The 25,118-nt window shown below is 44.8% G+C and overlaps 1 protein-coding gene across 3 annotated transcripts in view; it reads left to right on the top strand.

Annotated features, from left to right (window-relative positions):
• LOC149332677 (ral GTPase-activating protein subunit alpha-1) overlaps positions 1 to 25,118 on the top strand; it is a 73,494-nt gene that overhangs the window by 29,837 nt on the left and 18,539 nt on the right. For 2 of the 3 annotated variants that reach the window (XM_089558258.1, XM_089558257.1), the window contains exons 15-31: positions 520 to 642; positions 3,048 to 3,432; positions 4,168 to 4,305; positions 5,082 to 5,156; positions 5,530 to 5,613; positions 7,379 to 7,531; positions 8,381 to 8,571; positions 9,484 to 9,582; positions 10,134 to 10,289; positions 12,013 to 12,144; positions 14,796 to 14,924; positions 16,113 to 16,171; positions 16,821 to 16,929; positions 18,685 to 18,795; positions 19,705 to 19,773; positions 22,722 to 22,832; positions 24,441 to 24,692. In XM_089558258.1, the coding sequence (XP_089414384.1) occupies positions 520 to 642; positions 3,048 to 3,432; positions 4,168 to 4,305; positions 5,082 to 5,156; positions 5,530 to 5,613; positions 7,379 to 7,531; positions 8,381 to 8,571; positions 9,484 to 9,582; positions 10,134 to 10,289; positions 12,013 to 12,144; positions 14,796 to 14,924; positions 16,113 to 16,171; positions 16,821 to 16,929; positions 18,685 to 18,795; positions 19,705 to 19,773; positions 22,722 to 22,832; positions 24,441 to 24,692 (2,376 nt within the window). The remainder of the gene's footprint in view (positions 1 to 519; positions 643 to 3,047; positions 3,433 to 4,167; positions 4,306 to 5,081; positions 5,157 to 5,529; positions 5,614 to 7,378; positions 7,532 to 8,380; positions 8,572 to 9,483; positions 9,583 to 10,133; positions 10,290 to 12,012; positions 12,145 to 14,795; positions 14,925 to 16,112; positions 16,172 to 16,820; positions 16,930 to 18,684; positions 18,796 to 19,704; positions 19,774 to 22,721; positions 22,833 to 24,440; positions 24,693 to 25,118) is intronic. The other variant, XM_089558259.1, reaches the window with a different exon arrangement.

Below are 25,118 nucleotides of genomic sequence, written 5' to 3'. Positions count from 1 at the left end.
TATTACTCCGCCGATGGCAGGGCGGCAAGCCGCCACGGGACTGGGTGAAAGGCACTCCCCGCGTTGGTCGACTTCGCCCACCGTACGAGGCAGAATTTTAAAAAAAAGGCGGGAGCCGGGCGTTAATTCGATTTAATTAGGGAAATCGGCCACACAGGGCAGTAAATCGAAGTTTCTAAGAATGCTCGGAACGTGCAGATCGAGTTCCCGCGGCAAAAAGATGAGTTCAGATTCCTCTTCAGTGCACCTTTAATCAGTCAAATGTAATAACCTATAACTTGCACTTGAAGAAGCTTAGTTTTATATATAGCCTGACTAGTATGTTTTCTTAGTGCTACTGCAGCTTTGTGAGTGGTCTGCAGAGCTTGCATGGCCTACAAAACAACCCTTCTCAGCTTGCATGTGTTGAGGATCTGGGTTTCACAGTTTTACTATTTGTGCCGAAGCTGTGTGCAATAATGCTGAGGTGCAGTCTGTAATTCACACCTTAGTTATACGCACTGTGTGCATCTGTTGCAGACCCTGATTGTCACGTGGATCAAAGCAAACCTTCATGCCACCATCTCGCTGGATCTCTGGGATGGATTTCTCGGAGTTTTGTCTTCGTTGACGCAGTGGGAAGAACTGATCCACGAATGGGCGGTGAGCTCTTCCCCATTGATTATGCATCGCTCAGCTTTTTCATGCTGGTTATACTTGAGCAGCTGTAAAATCTGATGGTTGTCTTGTCGTGATTTTATTCTTTCAGAATCTGAGGAGTGGCTCAGTGTAACATCCTGTGGCACTTAAGGGGGGACGTGGCTTTAAAATTCCAAAAAAAAAGGGCAAAAAAAAATTGATTTCTTTATAATACTTGTATTCACTTGCATGCTGCCCCGTAAAATCAACCAGGACGTACTCTTAAAAAAAATTGTTCCGTGAACCATGGCAGCTGTGCATTGCGAGGAAACGTTAGAAAAATGGCCATTCTCTCCGGTTTCCTGCCGAGATACCCACTTTCCAGAGCAGATTTCTTCACCAATATTTTATCGTTTTTGACCCCATTGGTTTGTTGCACTCCTAGGTCGGCACATTCTTTTTCTTAATAGGGAATTTTAAATTTCATGCATGAAATTTTATTCTCACTCTGGATATGTCAACAGACACTGCATTGCAGGAATTCAAAACCAAAATTTGTGCTTTGTGAAAAAAAATTCTACGAATGTCTCGACCTGTAGCATGCCAATAGGAATGCAGTGAATGTTGAAACAACTTTCTTCCACATTTTTTAAACTCTGCAGTCTCTGAAGAATGCATATTAGAAAACAATTTACTGGAGACAAACACAAATTTTGGGATAGTTGAAATAAAATTATTTCTAATATGCTCAAAAAATTACATGTAAATACACCAACGTCTAAGAAATGTGTGCTGAAGAAGTGTTTGCTGAAGATAACACACAATGCAAAGCCCTTGTGTGTTATCTTTATTGTGTCTGGTTGTTTATTTGTTGGTGTAGGAACTTTACAAAGGAATGTATCATAGCGTAATGGTAAACTGATTGAAAATGTAGTACTAATATGAAAGGATTGAAATCAACCTGGTGTGTGTGGCCTGTGTGTGCAGCATCTTTTTCCTTGATTGTATCTCGGATGTTCAGAATCATTTAAATGCCAGTTAATTTTAATATCACTGAGGAGGTTGTCTACAAGGTAGACAGGATATTTCAGAACAAGGACGGAAACTGTTCTTATCAGATCAGCTTGCACTCTGGGTCGAAAAGCTTCAAGTGATCTGATATTGAAATGATCCCATAAGTCATTTGTTAGTCATTGTTTTCTAGTGATTGGTGACTGTAGTGCATCATTCTATTCAGTTCAAGGTGTAGTAGTGTAGGAAAACAACGAGCAAGTTCAGTTTTGTTTTTAAGCTGTGTGGTATTAGGTGTATACTAGTATTAGAAGCCAGGTAGGGCTGGGCTGCTCTTAATAAGTACAGTCACAATCCACTATCAAGTGACAGTGATATAGGCCACCCAGCACATAGTGAACTGCAATAATATGGACTGCTGTTTGCTGTTAGCTCAGATCACGAATAGGTTGTGATGTAAATGCGTAGTGTTTATTGTGGCACTAGCTTGCGACGTGGCCTAACTGTCCTGAGCTAGGCGTGCAGCTCTAGTTCAAATCTGGAGTCAGGACTATTTGCAGAAGAGCTGCGTTGAATTTCGGGAAAGTCTACTAGAGAGACCGACTTGGTTTCGTCTTGAGGAGATAGGGTGTTACAAAGTGGCAGAGTGCTTATGTGTTTGAAAAAGTATGCTGCTATAGCAGACCAGTTTTTAGACTGCTCAAGCCTGGCTTTGATGCCTTACTTGATCCTCTTCAGCTCTGCATAACGCAGTTTCCTCTAACATTTTTCTGCTCGATTATGGCCACTTTTGTTCAGTTACTCTGATCTCAGCACCATTTAATTGTTAAAACTGAAGGCACAGCGCACGAAGGACAGGACTAAGGTAGGGACAAACGCAGCGCTGACTTGCGACTAAAAGGCTTTATTGCTCGCACGCAATAATTTATTGCGTGCGAGCAATAAAGCCTTTTAGTCGCAAGTCAGCGCTGCGTTTGTCCCTACCTTAGTCCTGTCCTTCGTGCGCTGTGCCTTCAGTTTTAACAATGTACTGACTAGCCCAAACAAATACCTTAGCACCATTTAATTAAGTTCAGCCGTGCTCAAGTTTGTTGATTCTGTTCGCCTGAACTTATTTTTACCTGAACTTATTTTTATACATTGAATTAATTTAGTTGTGATGAGTTAGCCTCGATTTCGTTTAAGTCTGTTAACATTCAATTCCCTTCTTCATTTTTGCTCTGGTCTGGTCACTTGTGCTCAGTTTTCTCAGTTGTGCTTTCTTTGCTGTTTGGTTCAGTTTTGCTCATTTGTTCAGTTTGTTTTTTAACTGAGGCACGTTTACTGTATGGTATTCGGTTGCAAGTGGAAAGCTATGGCACCTTGTTGTTGACCAGTAGTTGCGTCTCTCTCTCTTTTCTCGCCTTGTGCCCGAACAGAAAACGATGGAGACGCTCACCAGGATTCTGGCACAGCACGTGTACCGGCTGAACCTCTCAGACCTGCCGCTGCAGAGGGAGCAGCAGAACAAAAGGCGGCGGGGCCTCAAGCACAATGCGGGCACGGGGACCACGCGGGGCGTTGCCGCAGGCGCCAGGAACGAGGCGGGCAGAGGGGACGACGCAACGAGTGGCAGAGCGGCAAACGAAGCGATGTCGTCAACGAGCACCGCGAACGGCTCCGTTGCGGGCGGCACGGCAGTGCCGTCGCTGCACGCCTCGCCTAGCCTGGCGGAATCGCGGGACGGAAGCCGGGAGTCGGGCGTGCCCTTGTCTCCCCGACTGCGGACTGCGAGCATGGGACGGCAGAACAGCAGGATAGAAGGTGAGGACGAGTGATGAGGAGTGAGTAGTAAAACCACTGAGCATTTAGGATTGCCTGAACGGTAGTTCCTGTCATTGTGTTCGCATTTTTAAGTCATTTGTTGCATTAGTCATTGTTTCATGTGCAGGAAAAGGGGCTAAGTTTCCCACTGCCTTGAATTTAATGCTTACATTTATTCACAGGGTTGAACTAAGAGAGAGAGTGATTTATTTAGGTAGAAATGTGGAGAGGTCGACTTGAGGAACCATTAGCAAGACTTATCTGTTATCATGGTTGAAGTGCTTGTTATAGCCACACTCATTTTGGCCACTTCTGTTGTCACAGTGAGTGTGACAGTGAGTATGACAATGAGAATTGATGTGCAGCACGCAGCATCATTTTGATTGAAAACTGGGGTGAGGCAGCCAGTGCAAGCGAATATTTTTAACTAACCACAGCCCCATGGTTTTAATGCTGAGCATCAAAATGCACTCACCGCTTCCTTTGAGTCAGCCAACATTTGAGTTTTTGTTGCGCAGTAGCACAGCTGCAAATTGCACAACTTAGGCTTAGTGCGCTTAGGCTTAGTGCGCTTAGGCTTAGTGCGCTTAGGCTTAGTGCTCTTAGGCTTTGTGCACTTAGGCTTAGTACACTTAGGCTTAGGTATTTGGGGTAGCTAGAGCCTACCTTGCATGTCAGGCACCTAGTTCTCTTGCTTCCTGTTTGGAAAGCCCACCTTTTCCTCTGCTCACACAGATGAAGACAGGAATTCTGATCGAGCTCGGTGTAACAGCGGTGATAGTTCCCTACCAAGCCACCATGGTGACAGGGCATCAGAAAAGCCACCACTGGTGGTGCGGTGTTACTCGGACGGACACCTTCTCGTGCATAAAGGTTGGTGGGTCCCTCAACTCCCATCACTTTTTCCCATGACGTGGACCAGTGGTGTGCATTGCAACGTGCAAGTGAATTGGTCATTATTTGCAAAACTTGATGTGCCTAATTTCGGGGGGAAAAGCAAAAATTGAGAGACCTCTCAATACCTCCTTCTGCTTGCGATAAGTAGGCTGGATAAAATGTCAGTGTTGGGGATTCGTATACATCGACATTGGTTGTGAAAAGCATGTTAAGTACGTGAAGAGAAGCCCTGCCTTGAACAGCCTGTCTGTTTCATAAATTTAACAACCCTTATTCTTTCACAGTTCTCTGCTTTACCTACCAGCAAAAATTGACTCTGCACATTAGTTCACCAAGTTCACCAAGGCTGTTTCATTCAGCGGTGTGGTCACTGTTGCGTTGAGAATGCATTTAGGGCGTCTTATGTTTTTTTTTTTTCTGCAGTTTTCTGCAGCTTAAAGCAGTGGTGTTGTTAAGAAGTCAGTGTATCCACTCAAGTACAAGGACATAGTGTAAAGAAAAGCTTCACACTTTTCTTCAATCTTAGTATAAACTTATCTTGATTCGGCACCGCTGTTGGCGTTGACAGCAATATTCCCTTCAATCTAAAAATCCTCGCAGCTGAAATAGTTTTCACATAATACGTGAGACTAAGCAAGGTAGTGAATGTCCCCTCCTGTGGTGAAGGATGAGGGACCCTAGTCGCATTTAGCTCAATGGCATATTGAAAGTGGCGTCATGTGCTCATTTCTTATTTGACAACTGTGTTTCAGTCGAACGACTGCGACGCCTGAGAAGGGCGCATGCCGCCCCCGCCGCCGCTCAGGACAGGTTTGACATCACATCAGGTAGGAACATTTATCCCATTACGTTCTTCCACATTGCGCTGTCATTCAATAGAAGCTTGTAGTTGTAGCACCTTGTACTTCAGGCTCTTGCTCTGCCTATCGCACTGGTCGCCACTGCTCACTGTTCAACGTTGCAAACACTGGCACCGCCTTCGGACTTCACTGTTGTACTAGTTGCTGTTCATGTGTAACATGTATGTGCTGCGGCGGCATTTTTTTTGTCGTTACGATGCCTTATTTTTTCTTGTTTGTTTAGTTTGCCCTTTAGTGTTTTGTTCTCAGCTGTCCTTTCTTTGTTTGCTCTCTTCTTTCTTTTCCTTCTCTCTCTTTCTCTGCTCTTTTCTTTCTTTTTTCTTCCCCCCCCCCACCATAGTGTCTTCCGACACAAACATTCAGTCGGACGGCCGGTCATGCCCTCTCGGCCGGAGCAAGTCGGTGGATTACTTGTCCCTGAGAGGTGAGGTGTTCCGTAAGCTCGGTGTCATCGGTGTCATGCAAACGTGACATTGCCTGGTGTGTTATCAGGTGCACTAATGGGCGTTAACAATGCATCCATCAATTTATATGCAAAAGTTTTTATTTGTGGATTTGTTGCTGGCTTAAATCCTTCAGGGGAATTTTCGACTGTTGTAATGGCAGTTGATGCTGTTGTAATGTCCAGGTAAATGGAGATGCTGTAATGTCTACCTTTTGCTGACCTAAGGACTGTGTTCTTGTTCTTATTAAAGTTGCATAGCATATATTCCATCTGTTCATGCTTGATTTCAGCATATACATCAAAGTTATATTATAAACGATAAAAAATGTTGATTGCCAGTAGTTAAAAGTAGCAAGCAGTATTTGCAAACTTTGACTGGTGTTGGGTTCTCAGCACCAACGTAGCTTCAGAACTAATTTCTGCTAATACACCAGGCAACGTCGCAGCGCTCTGTGATGTTTCCCTACTTATAGCAAACCCCTTCATTTAACCACTGAACCTACTAGTTTATCCTGTGTGGCAACCAGAATGTAGCTGACCTAACCTTAGCACTTTCAGTATACCGATAGACTAGCATTTGCTGCCCCTTTTTATGTTTCTGAAGCCTAAGCACCCAAGTAGCACATCACCCATGTGTACTGCTTAACCTGCATGGCTTTGTAACACTGGTTGTGGACTTCTTTTTATTTTTTGTTCTCTTACTTTGCTTGTACTAATTTTATTTTCCTTTGTCTGACTCATCCCTGTGGTGCTTGCTTGTACACTAATCGGATGTTTACGTTTCCTGGTGTCGAAGTTCTTGGTGGTTAATCCGCACGTCAGTTGTTTTGTCTCATGTGCAAGTTCACGTGCTAATCCTCGACTTCCCTTGGTGCCATTTAACTCGGTCACTTAAGTAATACTCACTGTTTACTAAGTGAAGAACAAGAGCGTCATTTCTGTCGAGAGTTTTACTGTTGGGCTTGCTAGTTGAAACTTGCTATGTTTAGATTATGTACTTTATCTTAATCTTCTTTTTTTTCACCACATAGCACGATTTCTAACATACTAATTAAATTTGAGTTTCACTACTAATTGTCTTTGTCTTGCAATGAACGAACCAGGCTGATGATCATAGTGATGCACTACTAATTGTTACTAACCATTAAAAATCACAAATTACATGTGGTAGTATTAGCTGCTGTTTGTCTTTTCCATCATGTGTACAGAGTTCATTCAAGAAGGATGGATAACTGGGCGAGTTTGTACTGATACATCGTGGGAGGGAACAGCGCGAAACGAAACGACGGACAAAGGTCTTTGTGTCCTCTTCCTTTGTCCGTCGTTTCGTTTCGCGCTGTTCCCTCCCACGAGAGTTCATTCACCCCCATGCTACATTGAAAAGTTAGAAAGCTAGCCGAGCTTTGTTTCATTTACTGTCGCATTATCTAATTCTATGCGGACCAGTTATTAATGTTGCCTTAGGCCAAGTTAACATTGACGATTTCTGATTCACACTAGCTGGGTGGTCTAGATTTAATGTTGTTCTGATTAGCTTGTGATCAGAAGTTGCTGCTGTGGGCTGGATAACAAAGATTTTTGTCATGCTTAACATTTCGTATTCTTGCTACTGGATGTCTTGAGTTTATATTATTTAAGCAAAGCAAGTAATGCAAAGCAAAGTAAATTGACAGGTTTTTATTTGCCATGAAAAAGAAGTGCATCCCTGACGGGAATTCCTCTAACACTATGTCATGTCATGCAGTTGAGTCACCGTGCATGTCGCACACGTCCGAATACCGAAGTCGTTCGCCTTCACCCACGCCATCTAGTGGCTTGGAGAGCACTAGCATCAAGGACTCGCCCATCCAGATTGAGGTCATCGTGACGAGCAGTGAGAACGCCTGCAATGCATCTGGTGCGTGCCAAAATCTACTGCTGTTTTGAACACTACCTTGAACGATAATTTTACATTGTATCAGTGCAAGTGACAATTTTGTTTGTATGAGATGTGTATGTTTGTACATTTGGTGAGTTGAACCAGGAATCGGTTTTTATTGCCAAGCAGGTCTGACAGAAAGGAAGAGAAGAGGTGAGCTCCCCCCCCAGACATGTTTCTTATGCAGTGCCATCTGGGCTGCAAGTGTAAAATTTGCTGTGAGGCAGCTGAGAAGGCTGCACAAGGCTGCTCTAATTGTCTCAGGGGTGTACTGACATTAGTCTTCGATTTCATTTTTTTCTGCTAGAAATAACAACTGTTGCTTGTTGCTAATGGCAGAATGTAGTATTCAATTCCTAAACTTATGGTAGGCTTTCATTTCTTTTTTTATGTTGAACCTTAGCCTAATGAGTGTCTTGGTTTTGATTTTGCTAAGACAGGCTGTAATGTCTCTAACTAGTGGTGACCCTATTGGAGACCCATGTGGGCACTGTAGTTTTCGTCACTTGTTTTCTAGGCGCTTACTGCAGTCAGTGACATGCCACTTTAACCTGCTGTCGCTTTGGGACATTGAGCCCCCATATACCAAACCAAACAGATTGCAGTAGACCAGCATCTAAAACCTTGTGCTGCTGTTAGTTAAGCACCATATAGCAGGTTCTTTCCACAGAAGCTGCATTTTAACAAAATCGAAAAGTGAAATGCATGTGCATTCCGTAGATCGGCATCAAGACACGAAAGTTGTGTGCATTAGGCTAGCACTGATTCAGATGCAATTAGCCGAGCGGGCCTCAGTCTAACTGCCGGAAGCTGCTTGGTGGACTGCAGATGTGGGTCCTGGGACAGACCGGCGCAGCGTGCTAGCTGGCGGCAGTGTCAAGGGCTGGCTTCCCGAGGTGGCTGTTGTCCTGTGGCGGCGAATGTTGGGCGCCCTGGGCAACATCAATGCGATTCGCGACCCCGTCATCCACGCCCACGTCATGGAGCACCTCATCGACCTCTCCGAGACACTCATCAAGGTGAGCCTTTTCAATGCCTTGTACAGCGACGGCTGTTATAGACCCGTTCATTGGGTTTAGTGTCGTCGTAGTGGTATGATGTAACCGGACGGTGGTAAGCACAGGGAAAGAAAGAGGAAGGTGTAATGGCAATGGAGGAATGTGTAATTGGAAGGTGGTCACCGTGGGAGCCATACGGATGGTGGTTATTGGGGAAGGAGTAAGAGGAGTATTACCACGGAAGGAAAGTGTGGTGAGAGCAGAGCAATTAGTAACCTTCCGGAAGATGGCTACTCTGGGAACAGTCCGGAAACTTGTTACCTTGGAAGGAGAAGGGTATGACGAGAGCAGAGGAGGGTACAACCAGAGGATAGTCGCCCCGCCCTGGCTTGAAGGACCCAACAGTGATTACCGGGGAAAGAGTAGGGAGAGAGTGGCAAGAGTGGAAAAATGTGTCACGCTTTGTTCGTGGCTGCTGCTGTGAAATGCACAGGCTGAGAAGAGGCTCAGTGGCAGTCTCACTGCGTGGCCGTAGCGTTGCACTGGGTCTGAAGAGGAGTGCTAGTTGAAGAATGAGTGTGTATCTAAAGCTAGAAACTATGCTCTATAACTGTACATATATGCATGTCACTCACAAATGATATACCCCAGCATACCGCCAAATGAAAATACCCACACAGGTGTCACTGAATCTCACATTAAACAGTGGTAACCGGCCTGTGAAGTTTTTTTGTCAACTTATTCTTTAGATATAACACGATTTCAGATGTTGAGGGTGTGTAGATCAACTCGTGTGTGTGGCGATGAGCAGCACGATTTAATTTTGCCCCATCATCTGAGCCATGCAACGTTTCTTTGGGTGTATAACTGCCGCTGTTAGTTTGTCACAAAGTTCAGTTCTTTTTTGGTCTTGCTCTTTTTTTCCTTTGCCAGATGCGGGACAATCTTGGCATCACAGAAGACAACATGACCACACCGCCGCCTCCAACGCTCATTCCTCCCCTTCTGCTGATTGCACCCTGGCTGTTTGAGGTGAGGGTGCATGTTCAACGCGATTTCAGTCTATGCATTGCAGATATTGTCACCCTTGTGCTGTGTGAAATTGCATAACACCTCTTCTTTTGCACAGGGACAGAGTGCAAAGAAAGGCTTCCTTGAGCTTGTCTTTTGCATAGTTTAAACTAAGTTGCTTGAATGTTTTTACCTTTTTGCTGTTGTGCTGCTATTTGTGGCGGAAAATTTGTGGAAAAGGTAGTACAGCAAACTTTTGTTAAGACATACCTCACAGGACAGCAGAAAAACTATGCACAAAAGCAGCAGTATGCCCTCACCGGAAACAGCTTAAATATATCCACTGACCTAGTAAAGAACGATACCTGAGGTGTTCCATGAAGGAAGGCACATGCAAAAACTTTTTTTCTCTCATGACCACAGAAATACGTTATTGGTCCTGAAATAAAGTGGATGAAGGGAAGGTAGGGATTGAGGCATGTGCAGATTTGGGCACTCAGGAAACCCCAAGAAGCACTCCAAGGAACCCCGGGTCTAAACGGAAGGGCCCTGTGTGTGCACTCTCGCTCCAGGCGACGGGTTTGCCCGAGGGCTTCGAGAAGGGAAAGCTGTTGGCGCTGCGACTGCTCTGCTGGCTGACAGTGCGGCGTCACGACATTCCCCTCTCCTTCGACTACCTCGCTCGCTTCTACCGGGTGCTGCACACAGGACTGCTTGGGGAAGACCAGGTGAGTGCCGGCGTGGTCGCCACTCAGCATTTTTTTTTTTTTGCTTTGCCCCATTTCACTGGGCCGCTGCGGTGGCTCAGTGGTTATGGTGCTCGGCTGCTGACTCGAAAGTCGCGGGTTCGATCCCGGCCGCGGCGGTTGAATTTCTTTGGAGGAGAAATTCTAGAGGCCCGTGTACTGTGCGATGTCAGTGCACGTTAAAGAACCCCAGGTGGTCAAAATTTCCGGAGCCCTCCACTACAGCGTCTCTCATAGCCTTAGTCGCTTTGGGACGTTAAACCCCCATAAACCAACCATTTCACTGGGGTATCCAGTACAGGCAGCTGATTGTGTATGGTGACCATGTGTATGGTGACCTTATTCTGTTTTGGTGAACGTTTGTGATGTGATGTCGTGTGCATCGACAGGCAGGGAGTGATCAGGGTGAGTTAATGATGTACTCACTGAAATCGCTGTGGGGCCTTAAGGTAACAGAGTGTATTCCAAGAGAATTCAAACGTGCAGTAGAGAATCGGGTGGGTGTATGAGCATAGGAATTTGTGGAGATAGGGTGGCCTCGGCTGACGCAGGACTGGGCTATTTGGAGACAGTGGGAGAGGCCTGTAGTAGACCTAATTGGGGTGGCAATTATGTGGCACACTTGTATATTCAGGTGAATGCTGGCTTTGCATTTGTTTGCACATATACTTCGTGGGGTAATTGTGCTGGTATTTGCAGTGTGAAATGGGAATGCTTAGCTAACACACAAGCAGTGGATTTGCTTTTACTTTTAAATTACAGTAGACTCCCGTTAAGACGAACTCGCTTAAGATGAACCCTTGGTTAAGATGAACAGTGGTGGTCATTTGTTTGGTTTCCCATAGAGTCAATGCAAAAAAAATCTGCTTAAGATGTACACTGCAAACGTGCTAATTGGTTAAGATGAACTTTCTCGACCAGCCGTGCCCAAGCCATGCAGCTTTACTCGACCATTCGAGCAGTATTTCAGTGGAAGGAAAGAAAAAAAAGCTAAAAAATTGAAAGCTTTTTTGCACCGCCGACGATCCATGCGATGCGGGGAGGCACAGAGACCTAACCACGTCTCCGTTGAAAGGGCGATTCTGTGAAAGCAGAACTGTCGCTGCTCCTCCCCTGTGAGGGCACTGAAGGACATCTTGGAAGGTTAAGTGATATGCCTACGCTTGTAGCAAGCAGACGATTTTCTCAACAGACACACAAAAAAAAATAACAGACTGGGCAACACTCAACAGTGCCTGATGCACTGCACTAGTAGTGCAATAAATGCTTATGTTGCAATTATTTTTTTCCTAAAAGACTATTTCATGGCTTTGTTCACATATTCGAAGTATTTGGACACACACTGCATGCTCGAACATCATTTTAAGAAGCACTCCTAATTAGATGAACTTCTGTTAAGATGAACAGTCTTCATGGTCGCTTGGAGTTCGTCTTAAAGGGAGTCTACTGTATATTTAAATCATGTGGAATTGTTAAGATCATCCCTGTAGCTCAAGAAGTATAAGCTACCCCAAAAACTAACTTTGTTCTTACGTCAGAGCAATGAATTTCTCATCTGCATCAAGTTCTGTGAAAATTGTTGCCAAGATAGTTGTTATTTCCACATCTGTTTCTTAAATTCCTAAATCAGGAGTTGCCTTTGCAAACTTATCACCCAGTGAGGCGCCACTGATTCTCTCTAAATGCACTGCTGTGTTCATTGCAGAAGGTGATCAATGCCATAGTCAAGTACTGTGGGACCAAATTTTTCGCAAGTGGGCTACCTGGCCACACTGTGCTTCTGCTGAACTTCATCCATGGTGCCAGCACCATCGTCACTTCCAACGCCATCAAAGGGGTGAGCAGGGTTTTCCCACCAACCACCAGCTTTACAGTGTTAACTTTCCATTTCTCAGTTTATAACTAACTATATTGCAAGTACAAAGCTGCACAATGCTTCAGTGAAGAAGTGTCATGCAATTTGCATACTCTCATTTCGGCAGCGGTGACTTGTTGTGAAAAGTACTATGCAGCAAAATGTGATCACCGACCACCAGCTTTACAGTGTTAACTTTCCATTTCTCAGTTTATAACTAACTATATTGCAAGTACAAAGCTGCACAATGCTTCAGTGAAGAAGCGTCATGCAATTTGCATACTCTCATTTCGGCAGCGGTGACTTGTTGTGAAAAGTACTATGCAGCAAAATGTGATCACCGACCACCAGCTTTACAGTGCTAACTTTCCATTTCTCAGTTTATAACTAACTATATTGCAAGTACAAAGCTGCACAATGCTTCAGTGAAGAAGTGTCATGCAATTTGCATACTCTCATTTCGGCAGCGGTGACTTGTTGTGAAAAGTACTATGCAGCAAAATGTGATCACCGACCACCAGCTTTACAGTGTTAACTTTCCATTTCTCAGTTTATAACTAACTATATTGCAAGTACAAAGCTGCACAATGCTTCAGTGAAGAAGCGTCATGCAATTTGCATACTCTCATTTCGGCAGCGGTGACTTGTTGTGAAAAGTACTATGCAGCAAAATGTGATCACCGACCACCAGCTTTACAGTGTTAACTTTCCATTTCTCAGTTTATAACTAACTATATTGCAAGTACAAAGCTGCACAATGCTTCAGTGAAGAAGCGTCATGCAATTTGCATACTCTCATTTCAGCAGCGGTGACTTGTTGTGAAAAGTACTATGCAGCAAAATGTGATCACCGACCACCAGCTTTACAGTGTTAACTTTCCATTTCTCAGTTTATAACTAACTATATTGCAAGTACAAAGCTGCACAATGCTTCAGTGAAGAAGCGTCATGCAATTTGCATACTCTCATTTCGGCAGCGGTGACTTGTTGTGAAAAGTACTATGCAGCAAAATGTGATCACCGACCACCAGCTTTACAGTGTTAACTTTCCATTTCTCAGTTTATAACTAACTATATTGCAAGTACAAAGCTGCACAATGCTTCAGTGAAGAAGCGTCATGCAATTTGCATACTCTCATTTCGGCAGCGGTGACTTGTTGTGAAAAGTACTATGCAGCAAAATGTGATCACCGACCACCAGCTTTACAGTGTTAACTTTCCATTTCTCAGTTTATAACTAACTATATTGCAAGTACAAAGCTGCACAATGCTTCAGTGAAGAAGCGTCATGCAATTTGCATACTCTCATTTCGGCAGCGGTGACTTGTTGTGAAAAGTACTATGCAGCAAAATGTGATCACCGACCACCAGCTTTACAGTGTTAACTTTCCATTTCTCAGTTTATAACTAACTATATTGCAAGTACAAAGCTGCACAATGCTTCAGTGAAGAAGCGTCATGCAATTTGCATACTCTCATTTCGGCAGCGGTGACTTGTTGTGAAAAGTACTATGCAGCAAAATGTGATCACCGACCACCAGCTTTACAGTGTTAACTTTCCATTTCTCAGTTTATAACTAACTATATTGCAAGTACAAAGCTGCACAATGCTTCAGTGAAGAAGTGTCATGCAATTTGCATACTCTCATTTCGGCAGCGGTGACTTGTTGTGAAAAGTACTATGCAGCAAAATGTGATCACCGACCACCATCTTTACAGTGTTAACTTTCCATTTCTCAGTTTATAACTAACTATATTGCAAGTACAAAGCTGCACAATGCTTCAGTGAAGAAGCATCATGCAATTTGCATACTCTCATTTCGGCAGCGGTGACTTGTTGTGAAAAGTACTACGCAGCAAAATGGGATCTTCAAATGAAGGTCGGGTGTTTGAGAACAGTCGCGTTCAAGCTTCACACCTTTCCTTTATTTGCAGAAGCAATTCCTCTGCAAGTTTTATTATGGCAGGAGTGTGGTGCATTGACTTTTCATTAAATTTACTGATGTAGGTTACCTGGGTGCCATCATTATGTTTTGTGAAATTTTAAAAATTTAATCGTTCTTGTCATTAAGGTAGCATTGAGCTTACTAACCCTTTGCAGGCAAAAATGTTTGCCCTTTTTGCAGACTGTAAAAGAAAAGCGTTGCACAAGAATAACTTATGAAATATTTTTTGGTGTTCCTTTATGTTCCCAGGTCTACTCTGAATTCTTTCAACGATATTTGGGGAGTGTGCAGTTTGAGATGGCGCATCATGCATAGTGAGGCAAACGCATGCAGTTCACCCCGAAAACCTTGCCGGGCAATGCCTGACAGCTGGAACGGCTGCGTTGTGTTATGCTTTTGGTAGGGACCTGGCTAGGAACTGTGATGGGTTAATATAGAATGGGGATATTAAACAGTGCTTGTTTTTGTTCAGTGCCACAAAGTGACAGTGACTCTTGAAAAGCATTCTTTGCATTAAGTAGCAGCTTTATAAAACACGTAGCCTTGCTAGAAAAATTCAGTGGAACTGAATTTAACTTTTTTTTTTTTACCTAATCACGTTGGTTAGGCCCTAAGCATGGTTTATCCGGGCTATCCTTGCTTCTCTCCACATTTTTGTTTTCTTTTTCGCTGTTATAATGGCTGCAGATGCCACGTGTGGAAGCTGTGACGTTGCTGGGCAGCCTTGTTTGCTTCCCGAATGTCTACAGGGAGCTGCATGTGCTGCAGTGCACCGGTTCAGAGCCTCCGACACTGGCACCTCTCGCAGATGTCAAGGTTCGTCAGCGCCTTTCTTCACCCGTCTTCTTTCTTTTGTTTTGTCGTCATTCTTTTCGTCATGGAGAGGCTCAGCTTGGTGTCTGTTTCTGCCTATCATAAGGCTTTATCTTAAGCTTTTCGGCAGCTACAATTGCTTGCCTCTTGGGCCTGAATGCAAAAGCCGACCATTCCATAAGCTAGAGCTAACTGGACATCGGGCTGTCGACAGCACAATCGGAAAACGTGATGGTACAGGGTTGTTGAACACACGAGCACATGGCCATGCACTGCAAAGCGCCATTGCATCCAAAGCGGCTGCATATTGCCACGTATCATTGTAGTGTCCATTCGTTCGCGCAAGGCCGCTGGAAAGGGGTGTTATCAATTTTGTTCGTGACGTGAGAAGCGACCGGACTAATCTCGATTGATCACAGCCATGAAGAGCTGCATCTAGGTGTTTCCAGATTACTGTAGATGATCTTGACCTGTTATCGGGAAGTTCCCTTGTCGGCTTTAAATTGAGCGATGCCGCGAGCGGCGGGCATTCGTAGTTCGACGACTGACGAGCACGTTTGTTGCTTACGCCGCCACCGAATGATTCAGTTCTTTTGCGGGCGCAAGTCAGCCCAAATAAAGAGCTTCGTTTGCAAGTCTTGCTGGTGTCTTCCTGACCACTGGACTGCCATCACTACAACGTGACAATATCGAAGCAAAGGGGCAAAGCGCAGATGGAGTTGGAGGTGGTGCTTCGCGCCGTCCGCCATTTTGCTTCGATGCATGGCCAGGTAGGACACAAAGGTGGTCACGCTTTCACCCTAAGAATGGAAGACCCCGTACAGAAGATACAAAAACACGATGCTGACTCCCAACTTGCTTCCTGTGAGATGGTAGTCAACGCCTTATATCTGAAAAATTTTTTTTTTTTTTATGGTTCTGCTCCAGGTGTCACCATGAATGTTTTGTGTCTAGTCTAGCTCCCATGGCTTATTTGAATCACTACATGCCATTCATCTCTTTTTTCCAATCAGATCTACTCATGCCTGTCTCTTGAGTTGTTTACTGCCATCATAAGTCCATCGACGTGCCATTTTTTTCTTATGAGTAAAAACTTTCATATAAGAGACATTGGCTCAGTGAATCTCATTTGACTTTCAGGAATCAATAAGTTGTGGTATTCAGTGTTATGTTGTTTTTCTATTTTCCTAGGATCTTATCGTAGACCTGCTCTTGAAAGCTGGGAAGACAGATGTGGATGGAGTGGCGAGGTTAGTAGAAAACCTGTGCTTTGCTGTTGCCCAATAGTTTGGAGGTTAAGTCTTCAGTGGAAAAATAGTAATATTTCTTCACTAAATGAGCCCTTTTCCAAATGTGCAACAGTTTTGCTGCCACTGCACGGCTTTTGACTGCTTGTAGACTGATTGGTGCCCTAGGGGACACTAAATTTTAAGATTGCTTTTTTTTTTTTTTTTCATTTTGCTGTCAGGCATGGCACAGCTAGTGCAAAGCAAATAATTGTCTCACTAGCATATGTCATGCTTTACTTGTGGCAGGTAAAAACAAGCTTGCTAGCATTGTGTGCAATTCCTTTTCCTCTGCAAAATCGACCTTCAATTGCTGCATTTTTTAAGCATAGCTCTCTCATCATTTTTTTTTAGATTGGAGCAAAAGAAATTTTCTCCTCGCAGTGTAGTTATAGAATTCACTCACCGTTTATTTCAATGTGCTGTCAAGAGGTACCATTACTTTACAGGAGTAAATGTCCATCTGAATGTTTATTCAAGTGAGGTGCGTTGTTTTGCTTGAAATCTTTATGGTTGGCATTTTATGGCTGCACTGTTATGCAAGCCTTGCCAATCTCTGTGACTGCACATGTTTTTTGTGCCTGCATAGAAAACATCTCTAATGTGATTCCAGGTGCACGGCACTCAGTGCCTTGGGCATTTTTGCCTATGAAGAACTGACCCATCGGATAGGACATCCCAAGGTTCTAGAGGCTATTGGCGTCCTGCTTTTGTCCATCAGGGTAAGCTGTCTCTCAAGGGTTCACCCAACACGATTTGTATTTGTGGGATTTGCCTCGGCCTCACGTCAAGTGCAACAAATATTAGGTCACGAGGAGAGAGAGGGAAATAGATGGAGCATCAGTATGCTACACTTTCACTCAGTCAATCCTGTAGGGTTGTGTTGAACCACCTTTGGAAGTGTATTTTAAATGCTCCAGACTCGTGTAAAATGACTTTTGGAGTGTTTCTACACAGTTTTCACATGATGTCATTATAGAAAAAAAAAAAATTAGCAGACAGTTCAGCATGGCTAAGCGCTAAATTTTGTGCAGTAACACTGGTTACGGTGGGCACTTGGAGTCCTTACATGCTAAAGGCATTGGACCTGAAGGCCCTTACTCTGAAGGCATTTACCTTGAAGGCCTTCACCCAGGTGTACCCTTCACTCAGGTGAAGGCCTACCAGGTGTACACACCTAGTAGGTTGCCAACAGCCCAGTATGCCCGAAATCAGAAAATGTGCCTAGTAGTGCTACTGCACTAAAAAGTCATTTCATAGTGCAGTAGCTCAGTTTTGATGACACTGACCTTTGTTGGCCGGAAGGTCAGACTTTGCAGTGATGTTTGCCAATAGCAGCACTCATGCACATGGCTGTATCACCACAGAGCACACTGGTCTTTGTAATTGCTGGGTGGTTGTGGAGCTTAAAGCTTGGTCACAGCAACAGGCTCTCTTACCACTCATTAGTTCGGTTTAGACAGAACGTGTGGCCACTTGCAACTACAACTTTGTTGCTCACTTACCTCATCATTTTTGTGATAATGCCGCCGCGGTGGCTCAGCGGTTATGGTGCTCGGCTGCTGACCCAAAAGACGCGGGTTCGATCCCGGCCGCGGCGGCTAGAATTTCTTTGGAGGAGAAATTCTAGAGGCCCGTGTACTGTGCGATGTCAGTGCACGTTAAAGAACCCCAGGTGGTCGAAATTTCCGGAGCCCTCCACTACGGCGTCCCTCATAGCCTTAGTCGCTTTGGGACGTTAAAACCCCATAAACCAAACCAATTTTTGTGATAATGGCATTTTGAAATGCATTGTTGGCTGTTTGCAGTGAATGTGGATGAATAGCAAAGATCCCACTATCATGTATGGCACTGCACTGAGAGTAACGCATGTCTTCAAGTCATGCACACTACTGATACTTGTATTGAATGGATGACTGGAGTTGATGCCAGGCTATGTTGTATTGCATCTCTTATATACCACTCTCAGTGTTCCGAAGCTGTATGGGATACAAGAGACTGCTCTCCCCACTGTTCAGAGCTTTGGAATTCTACGATCGCCATCAAACTGAAATGAAGCCTGATGTCGGCAGTTGTTTTTCGAGTTTCCTTTGAAATACATCATTTCTTTCATCGGTAATTGTTGTGTGTGAAATTGGGGCATTTGTTTTCCATGGTACATGATAGTGCTTGGGCATGGTCAAGGCTCAGTTCCAGTGCATGGCTTAGTCCTGCCATCGGATCACAGAAGTGGTTACGTGGCCGTGAGGAAATACTAGTCAGTGGTATGGTTTGATGATGATGGTATGGTACCTGTTAGTGGTAAACACATTCTAATTGGGCAAAAATGCAGAAACACTCATGGACTGGAATTTTGATGCTGATTGAAGAACCCCGGGGGGTCGGAGTTAATGTTGCACCTTCAAATTTGGTGTCTCCTCAGAGCTAAAGGTTCATGAATTCCGCATTTTTGTGCCTCCACTGGTTTCCCTGTGCAGCATCAGAACCACGCGATTGCGCAAGTTGCCGGCGACATGCTGCGATTGTTGTGTGACCATGCTGCCTACCTCAGCGACCACACAGACCGGGTCGCCAGTATCGTTGTCGAGGTGAGTGGCGTGTGACTGTTGTCTCCTTCCTAGTATGCTGTGTGGCTAGCGATTTCAGAGCGGGACAGCTGTTCAAGTATATGGCTGATTTTTTTTATGCCAGCATTCTTTGGGGGTAGCAGTAGCATGTGCCTGTGTGATGGCGAGGAGGACTGGCTTGTTGATGCCATTTACTTCCAGCTTTGTCCGTAGCCACCTGACAGTGGCCGCAGAAAGCCACAATTTAGCTCCAGTGGCCTGGTGCAATTCATTTGAAGTTCGCTTCTCTAGAATTCGGAAAACAAGTAATTTAAAACCCTCACAAACTAGACAGCATTTGTTTTTTATTCAGAAGCATGTGAGAGCAGACATTTAGTATGTTCTTTTAATTGTGAGGGAGGTCACTCTATGAGTAGCTGCCTTAGAAGGCAGGCTCCCATAATGACCGCATGTAGGTGGTGACATGGTTCCACGACACGTAGAGCAATTAAGGCACAGCTTCGACAAATTTAGAAGAAGTAGGCAAGTGTGGAAGAAGTTAGTTATTATTCAGACACGTAGGCTAAGGTAGGACCTATTAGAAACACATTTATTATTCAAAACATACAGATAGGCGCTCAGCGGATTGATGTTTATCAGCACATACAGACAGGCGCTCAGCAGATTGATGTTTATCCGCCATTAAAGCATGGGCAGGAGGCTTACTTTGCCGTGGGGGTATTATGACTTTATGACTTCATCCAGCAGCAGGTGAGTAGGGGTAGTTGAAAGGTCTGTGGCGTGAGAGTGCCTTTTCGTGTGAGTTTCCCATTTAAAACTTCACCCAGTCGCTCTTCTGGGGAGCAGTTATTAGCTTTATGGAGAAACTAGGCTTCCCCTCTTTCCCTTATATGAAGTCAGCTATGTGTTCTTTTCTCTCTCTTCACTTAGGTGATAGCGTCTACCATTCACAACCTGCTCCCTACTGATGATTCCGATGTCAAAGAAGAGAACAAAAAGGTGATTATTTTATTTCTTGGAAGCTTTTAGCTGCTGTTGAGAAGTGCAGTGGTTGTCATTGGTACTTTGTTGGGCTGCTTTGGGCTTGCGATTTTTTGTTGCCAGAAGTTGCTTTAGCCAAACTTATCTCGTTTATTGTGACCTGTTGGTCAGTGCTCGAACGTAAATTCGTCTAATGTAGACTTGCCATGTGAGGTTCAGTTCAGAACTGTTTAAAGTAGGCTGCAATCGGAACACTTCCTAAGCAGGAGTATTAGGGACACAGAAGTTCGTGCACCTTTCGTGGCATTGCTGTTTCTCGTTATAAGGCGGAAGCCTTTAATGCCTCATCGTTGTAAGCAGGAGTTGTTGACAGAAATTTCACGCTTTTCAATTAGTCGTGACGTCACAGTGCGCGAATTTCAAACGGGGCCAATTGTACTTTGGCTAGTAACCATGCAACCAATTAAAGAGATCGTATAGTGATGCTCCAAGTAAGTGGGACTGAGTTTAGTCAATCGCTTAAATACCCCATTAGCCCAATTAACCTTTCTAGTCGGGCCAGATAAATAAATAAAATACGTGTAGGAAATTGGTCGAGTTCTGGAATCGAACCCCGGTCTCCGGAGTGTGAGATGAGCATGCTAACCACTCTGCCATGCCAGCTTGATGGCTTCCAATGAACAAAGGCACTTCTAGTGAATAAGGTGTCTTCACTCTCATCTTCCTCCCTTCCTGTTACCATGAGGTTTAGGTGTCCACTGAGGTTTTAGAGACAGATACATTTCCTTTCCTCAAAAACCAGTTTACGGAACAAGGCGTAGAACAGAAGGGGCGACGGCATTTTATGGATTCCCTGGCAGCATTGCAAGACACTGTCGCGTTTCACTCTTAGAGGCGAAGCTTGACATCTTAACAACGCATCAGTGACACAAGCAGCAACACTGCGCTTAAGGCTTTCGCCTCACCGAACTTTAGGTCAACAAAGTGCCCCCCTGAATTTTTCAATTTGCAAGAAGTAAGTGTTGTGAACTTGAAGGAATCTGTTGTAGAATAGACGATATGCGAAATGCGCAGCGCCATCTCTCGACGCTCCGAGAACTAAGTCCTCCATGTTGGCACGGTACAGAAAACGAAACCGCTGCCCAGCGTTGGGTTAAAACGGCTGCGCTTCGTTTGAAAAGTAAAATGCCGATGCAGTGTTGCGCTACCCTCTCCACTGTGAAAAGACACTACGATGCGTGCCAGAACTAGGTGCGTTCCAGCTTTTCGCTTTTCTATTTTTTTACTCCGTCCCAACGTTTTAGTAACACAAAACGCCATGCGAGGTATCATGTGTCAGCACGCGGATCAGTGCGCAGCTTTCGCTTTCTGCGCTGATTTTTGACAAATCTCTCGAGGTGATTTGCGTTTAAATTAAGATAAGGACTACAGCCTTTGTTGTCTCTGATCAAAATTAGAAGCCGATTTCGTGCATTTATCAACTCCCCGGTCGGGCGTGAATATATATAGACGCATACTTGAACAACGTAATAGAGAAGGTAATTTTTTTGAGCGGGCCAATCGCTCGTGCCGTGGCGAAATAAGTTCACTTGAAGAACCATATGCCGATTACTGCTTAGTTTGCTACGTGTTCAGTTAAGTTTTTCCCGCGTTCAATTAGTTTTAGAAGGGCGAGCAAACTCTCTGGACCATACGCATATGTTATGCGCGTTAAGGAGTCTTTGTGAAGCAATACACCCTACGTATAAAACCTGAGGTGCGAATGCTTTATTTCTTGAGGATTCCTATACCTTCCATATCTGCGGCGACGAAAATCTAAAAAAAAAGAAGCGAATAATATAGCTACTTTATTATGAAGGAGGGACGCATTTCTAAGCTAGAAGGTTCGTGCAACAGTGTTCTGAAAACGCTTCAGGCCATCAGATTTTATTATCGTTGTGGCAAGCTTCAACAGCTTGCTTCGCAACAAAGCCATTTGTCCAAGTTTGGGAGTAAGCTAATTAAGTTTCGGAAGCAACCGAACATGCTAATTTCGCCCCTGCACACACAACTTGACCTGCGTATCGAGTCCGTGCAGGCACCTACAGCTGTACGCTCTTTCTCTAATCAAGACGCCGCGGTAGCTCAGTGCTTATCTGAAAAAAAAAAAAAACTGCGTCTTTGCTTACATTTTGAATTATATATGCCCACTTTCCTCTTGGTAATATCGACTGACAACATCGCAATACTCGCTTCAACTGCGTCTTAAGCAAGACGCGGTTTCAACGAAATGCGGCGAAAATCAACCGACGCCGGGCTCTGAAACGGTGACGTTGAAAACCGCAGATGCGCATTGCACATTACAGTAAAGGAATCGAATTACGCAGCTGGTCGAGGGTCTTGTGTGATTATACTGCAATGCACGAAGCTCCTGGCGTCGGCGCGAACGAAAGTTCGCACTATATCACAGAAGTTTGTCAACACACGTGTGTACTCACCGCAAAATAACCGCTCGCTACCCTACCAGATGAATTCACGTCCACCTGGGAATAAAATAGCCATGATAATGCGTGATGCTTGAACTGGTGCTTTAATGCGAGCATTAAAACGACAACAGCACACGGTCACGGTTCGACTTTCCAACCCACTTTCGAGTGCCGATTATTGCGATCATCAGCGCCAGACTTCAAGCGAAGCTGAGGACGCGGTAGGAGTAAGCTGGCGCTTATTGAAAGCACCTACATTTAGTCAAAGATCAGCTGTGAAAACAACGCAGCAGCTGAAGCTTGCCTGTTGAAATTCCATTCGCAAGAAGAAAGTATGCATAGCAAACGATGCACCAGCTCGACGAGCTCGCCCGCGCCAAGATGGAAACCGGAAGTTGTGGGCGCGGTGTTGCCAGACCGCCAAGCAATTTCGCATATCGTCTATTGCTTGAAATTGCAAAGTGTTCTGGGTGGGACATGGTTCTTGCTGTTCTGTTTCAGTTGGTGCTCTCACTTCTCTTCTGCCTGGCCGACTGGTGCATGAACATCCCACTGCGTGCCTTGACAACTCCGCAGTCGGAAGGCTGCTCTCCACTCCTCTCCACCTTGAATGTGAGTCCTAGAGTCAAATTGACCTTTGACCTTTGTCCTCGTACAGCCCTTGCTCTCGCATCTTAGCCCCAGTGGAGGGCAAGATGCCTGGGAAATTTCCATCTTGTCATTGTTTTAATGGAGACCACCTGAGCAACCAGAACTGTTCTCTTCCTTTTGCTGTGGTAGATTTGTAGGAAGGCTTCCCAGTGTTCACAGTGCAGAACAGTACAGCTTTGTCCGGATCACACTGCATGATGTTGGAAACATGCAGGGAGAGCTGCCAGTAGATCACCCTAGCAAGGCTTCGGGCTCCTCTTCAGAGGCCCAATACTAGTGCGAACAGAAATTACGAAAGTGTTTTGTCAGGTTAGGAAAAAGCTGAGCTTATAATGTCAAATGCAGTGCATGATGAAATCAAAATATTGTCATTTTTACAGTAGAAACAACAAAATAACACATGCGCACAAAGCACATGTTAGGGAACAAAAGAAAGGTCATCAGTCGAGGCATGTAGCTGTTCACTGGGGCAGTATGCCATGACCGAAAACTTCCCACTGGTCATCCATGATCAGTGGATATGGTCGAAGTAGTCTGTTTAGTGAGGAAGGTAGTTGCTAGGAATGTTCTGCTTCTTGCATTATGATACAGATGAGTGTGTGGATCTTGCGGACTTGTATGTGGGCCCCTCTTGAGGAGGTGGGATTAGATTACAGCTCTCACTGGCACATCCTCACCCCCTGGGGAACCTAAAAAGTTTGGGTTTATTATTTTCTGTAAACCCCTTCACATTGTGAAAACAATTTCAGTTTAGTCAGCGCTGCTATTCATTCTTGTTCCTTCCCCTCCTCCTGTTTTTACACTGCTTTCCGTTACAGAATTGACACCTCCTTGATTTCATTTTCAGCCAAATTGGTCGGTTTCAGCAGATCAGGGCTTCTTCAATTATTCTTTCTTTTACTCTCCTGTTTGTTAGCCTTCATGCATGCTCTCCACATTCAGTGAGGCGAGTGAGAAACCCATAACTGGTGACATCTCATGGGAAACAGGCAAACAAATTGTTCTCTTTTGCTTCGCGAGGTGGCATTGTCATAGACGAGCACTTAACAATCATGCCAGTAACTCTCGCTTTTACGTCAGCCACTGGTGATGATGACAATGTGCCCTTTGGTGCAAGTGGTTACTGTCGCTGGAACCTAGCCATTAGTTTGTATGCACACTTTAAAAAGCACGCAACGCTTAAAGAAGAGTATGCACGTGATAACCGCTGGTCCTTAAGGGTAACGGAGTGGATTCCAAGAGAAGGCAAACGTAGCAGGGGGCGGCAGAAAATTAGGTGGGCGGATGAGATTAAGAAATTTGCGGGAATATGGTGGCCGCGGCTGGCGAAGGACAGGGTTAATTGGAGAGACAATGGGAGAGGCCTTTGCCCTGCAGTGGGCGTAGTCAGGCTGATGATGATGATGATGCACGTGATGTGCAGCAACCGACGATGCATCCAGACTAATCACGTTGTGATGTGAGCCGTGTGGCTGGCAGTGATATTGGGGAGGTGTTGGCAGAATGAAGTGATTTGTTCGTATTGCCACTTTCAACTTGGTTAACATCTCCCGATTCTCGTTGTCGCAGGTGTTGGATCACATCCTGACTGGCAAGAGTCCACTGCTGCGTCCGGACGTCCTGTCACTGCTGCAGACGCTGTGCCCAAGCATCGTCCTTGCCGACCTCGAGGCCCAGCCGGGTGAAATCCCAGCCAAGCCTCCACACTCGGGTCATTCTACGGGGGGTGGCAAGATTGCCCGTTCCATAGCAAGCTTTGTGCCGCCCGCCATCCTCCAGAATGACCGAAAAAGCGGCAACATGAAGCTTGCAGCCAGAATGGTTCGTTAGCGATCCTTCTTGAGCACAAATATTCAGAGGCAGTGTTTTCGCAGCTGTTTAGAAACAATTTGTTGAAAAATCACGTCTGAAAGGAAAGCACAGTTTTCGAGCCATCAGAGCCATACTAAAGCATAAAGATGGAGGACTGCAAAATTGAAACTTGGGATACTAGATGGGCTGATGCTTCAGAAGGTGTTGTGAGTATACTTATTGGTTAAAAAAGCCTTTCGCCTGAATCTGTATGCATCTTCTTGCAGTCCTTAAAATCCTCTTGAAGTCGCAGACTCAAGTCTGCACTCGTCCCGTCAACCTCGTCTCCTGTGTATGTCTTTTATGTTTGTGCATTTTGTTGTTAATAGAAGTCAGTCCCGAACCTTAGCAGCTATATTTTGGTGTGTGGGGGGGGGGGGGGGGGTGCAGCTTTCG

The sequence above is a fragment of the Amblyomma mixtum genome, chromosome 8, assembly GCF_055824585.1.
Source record: "Amblyomma mixtum isolate Tamu chromosome 8, ASM5582458v1, whole genome shotgun sequence".
NCBI classification, from domain to species: Eukaryota; Metazoa; Arthropoda; class Arachnida; order Ixodida; family Ixodidae; genus Amblyomma; species Amblyomma mixtum.
The sequence above is the reverse complement of the archived record's forward strand: the minus strand, read 5'-3'. Positions and strand labels throughout refer to the sequence as shown.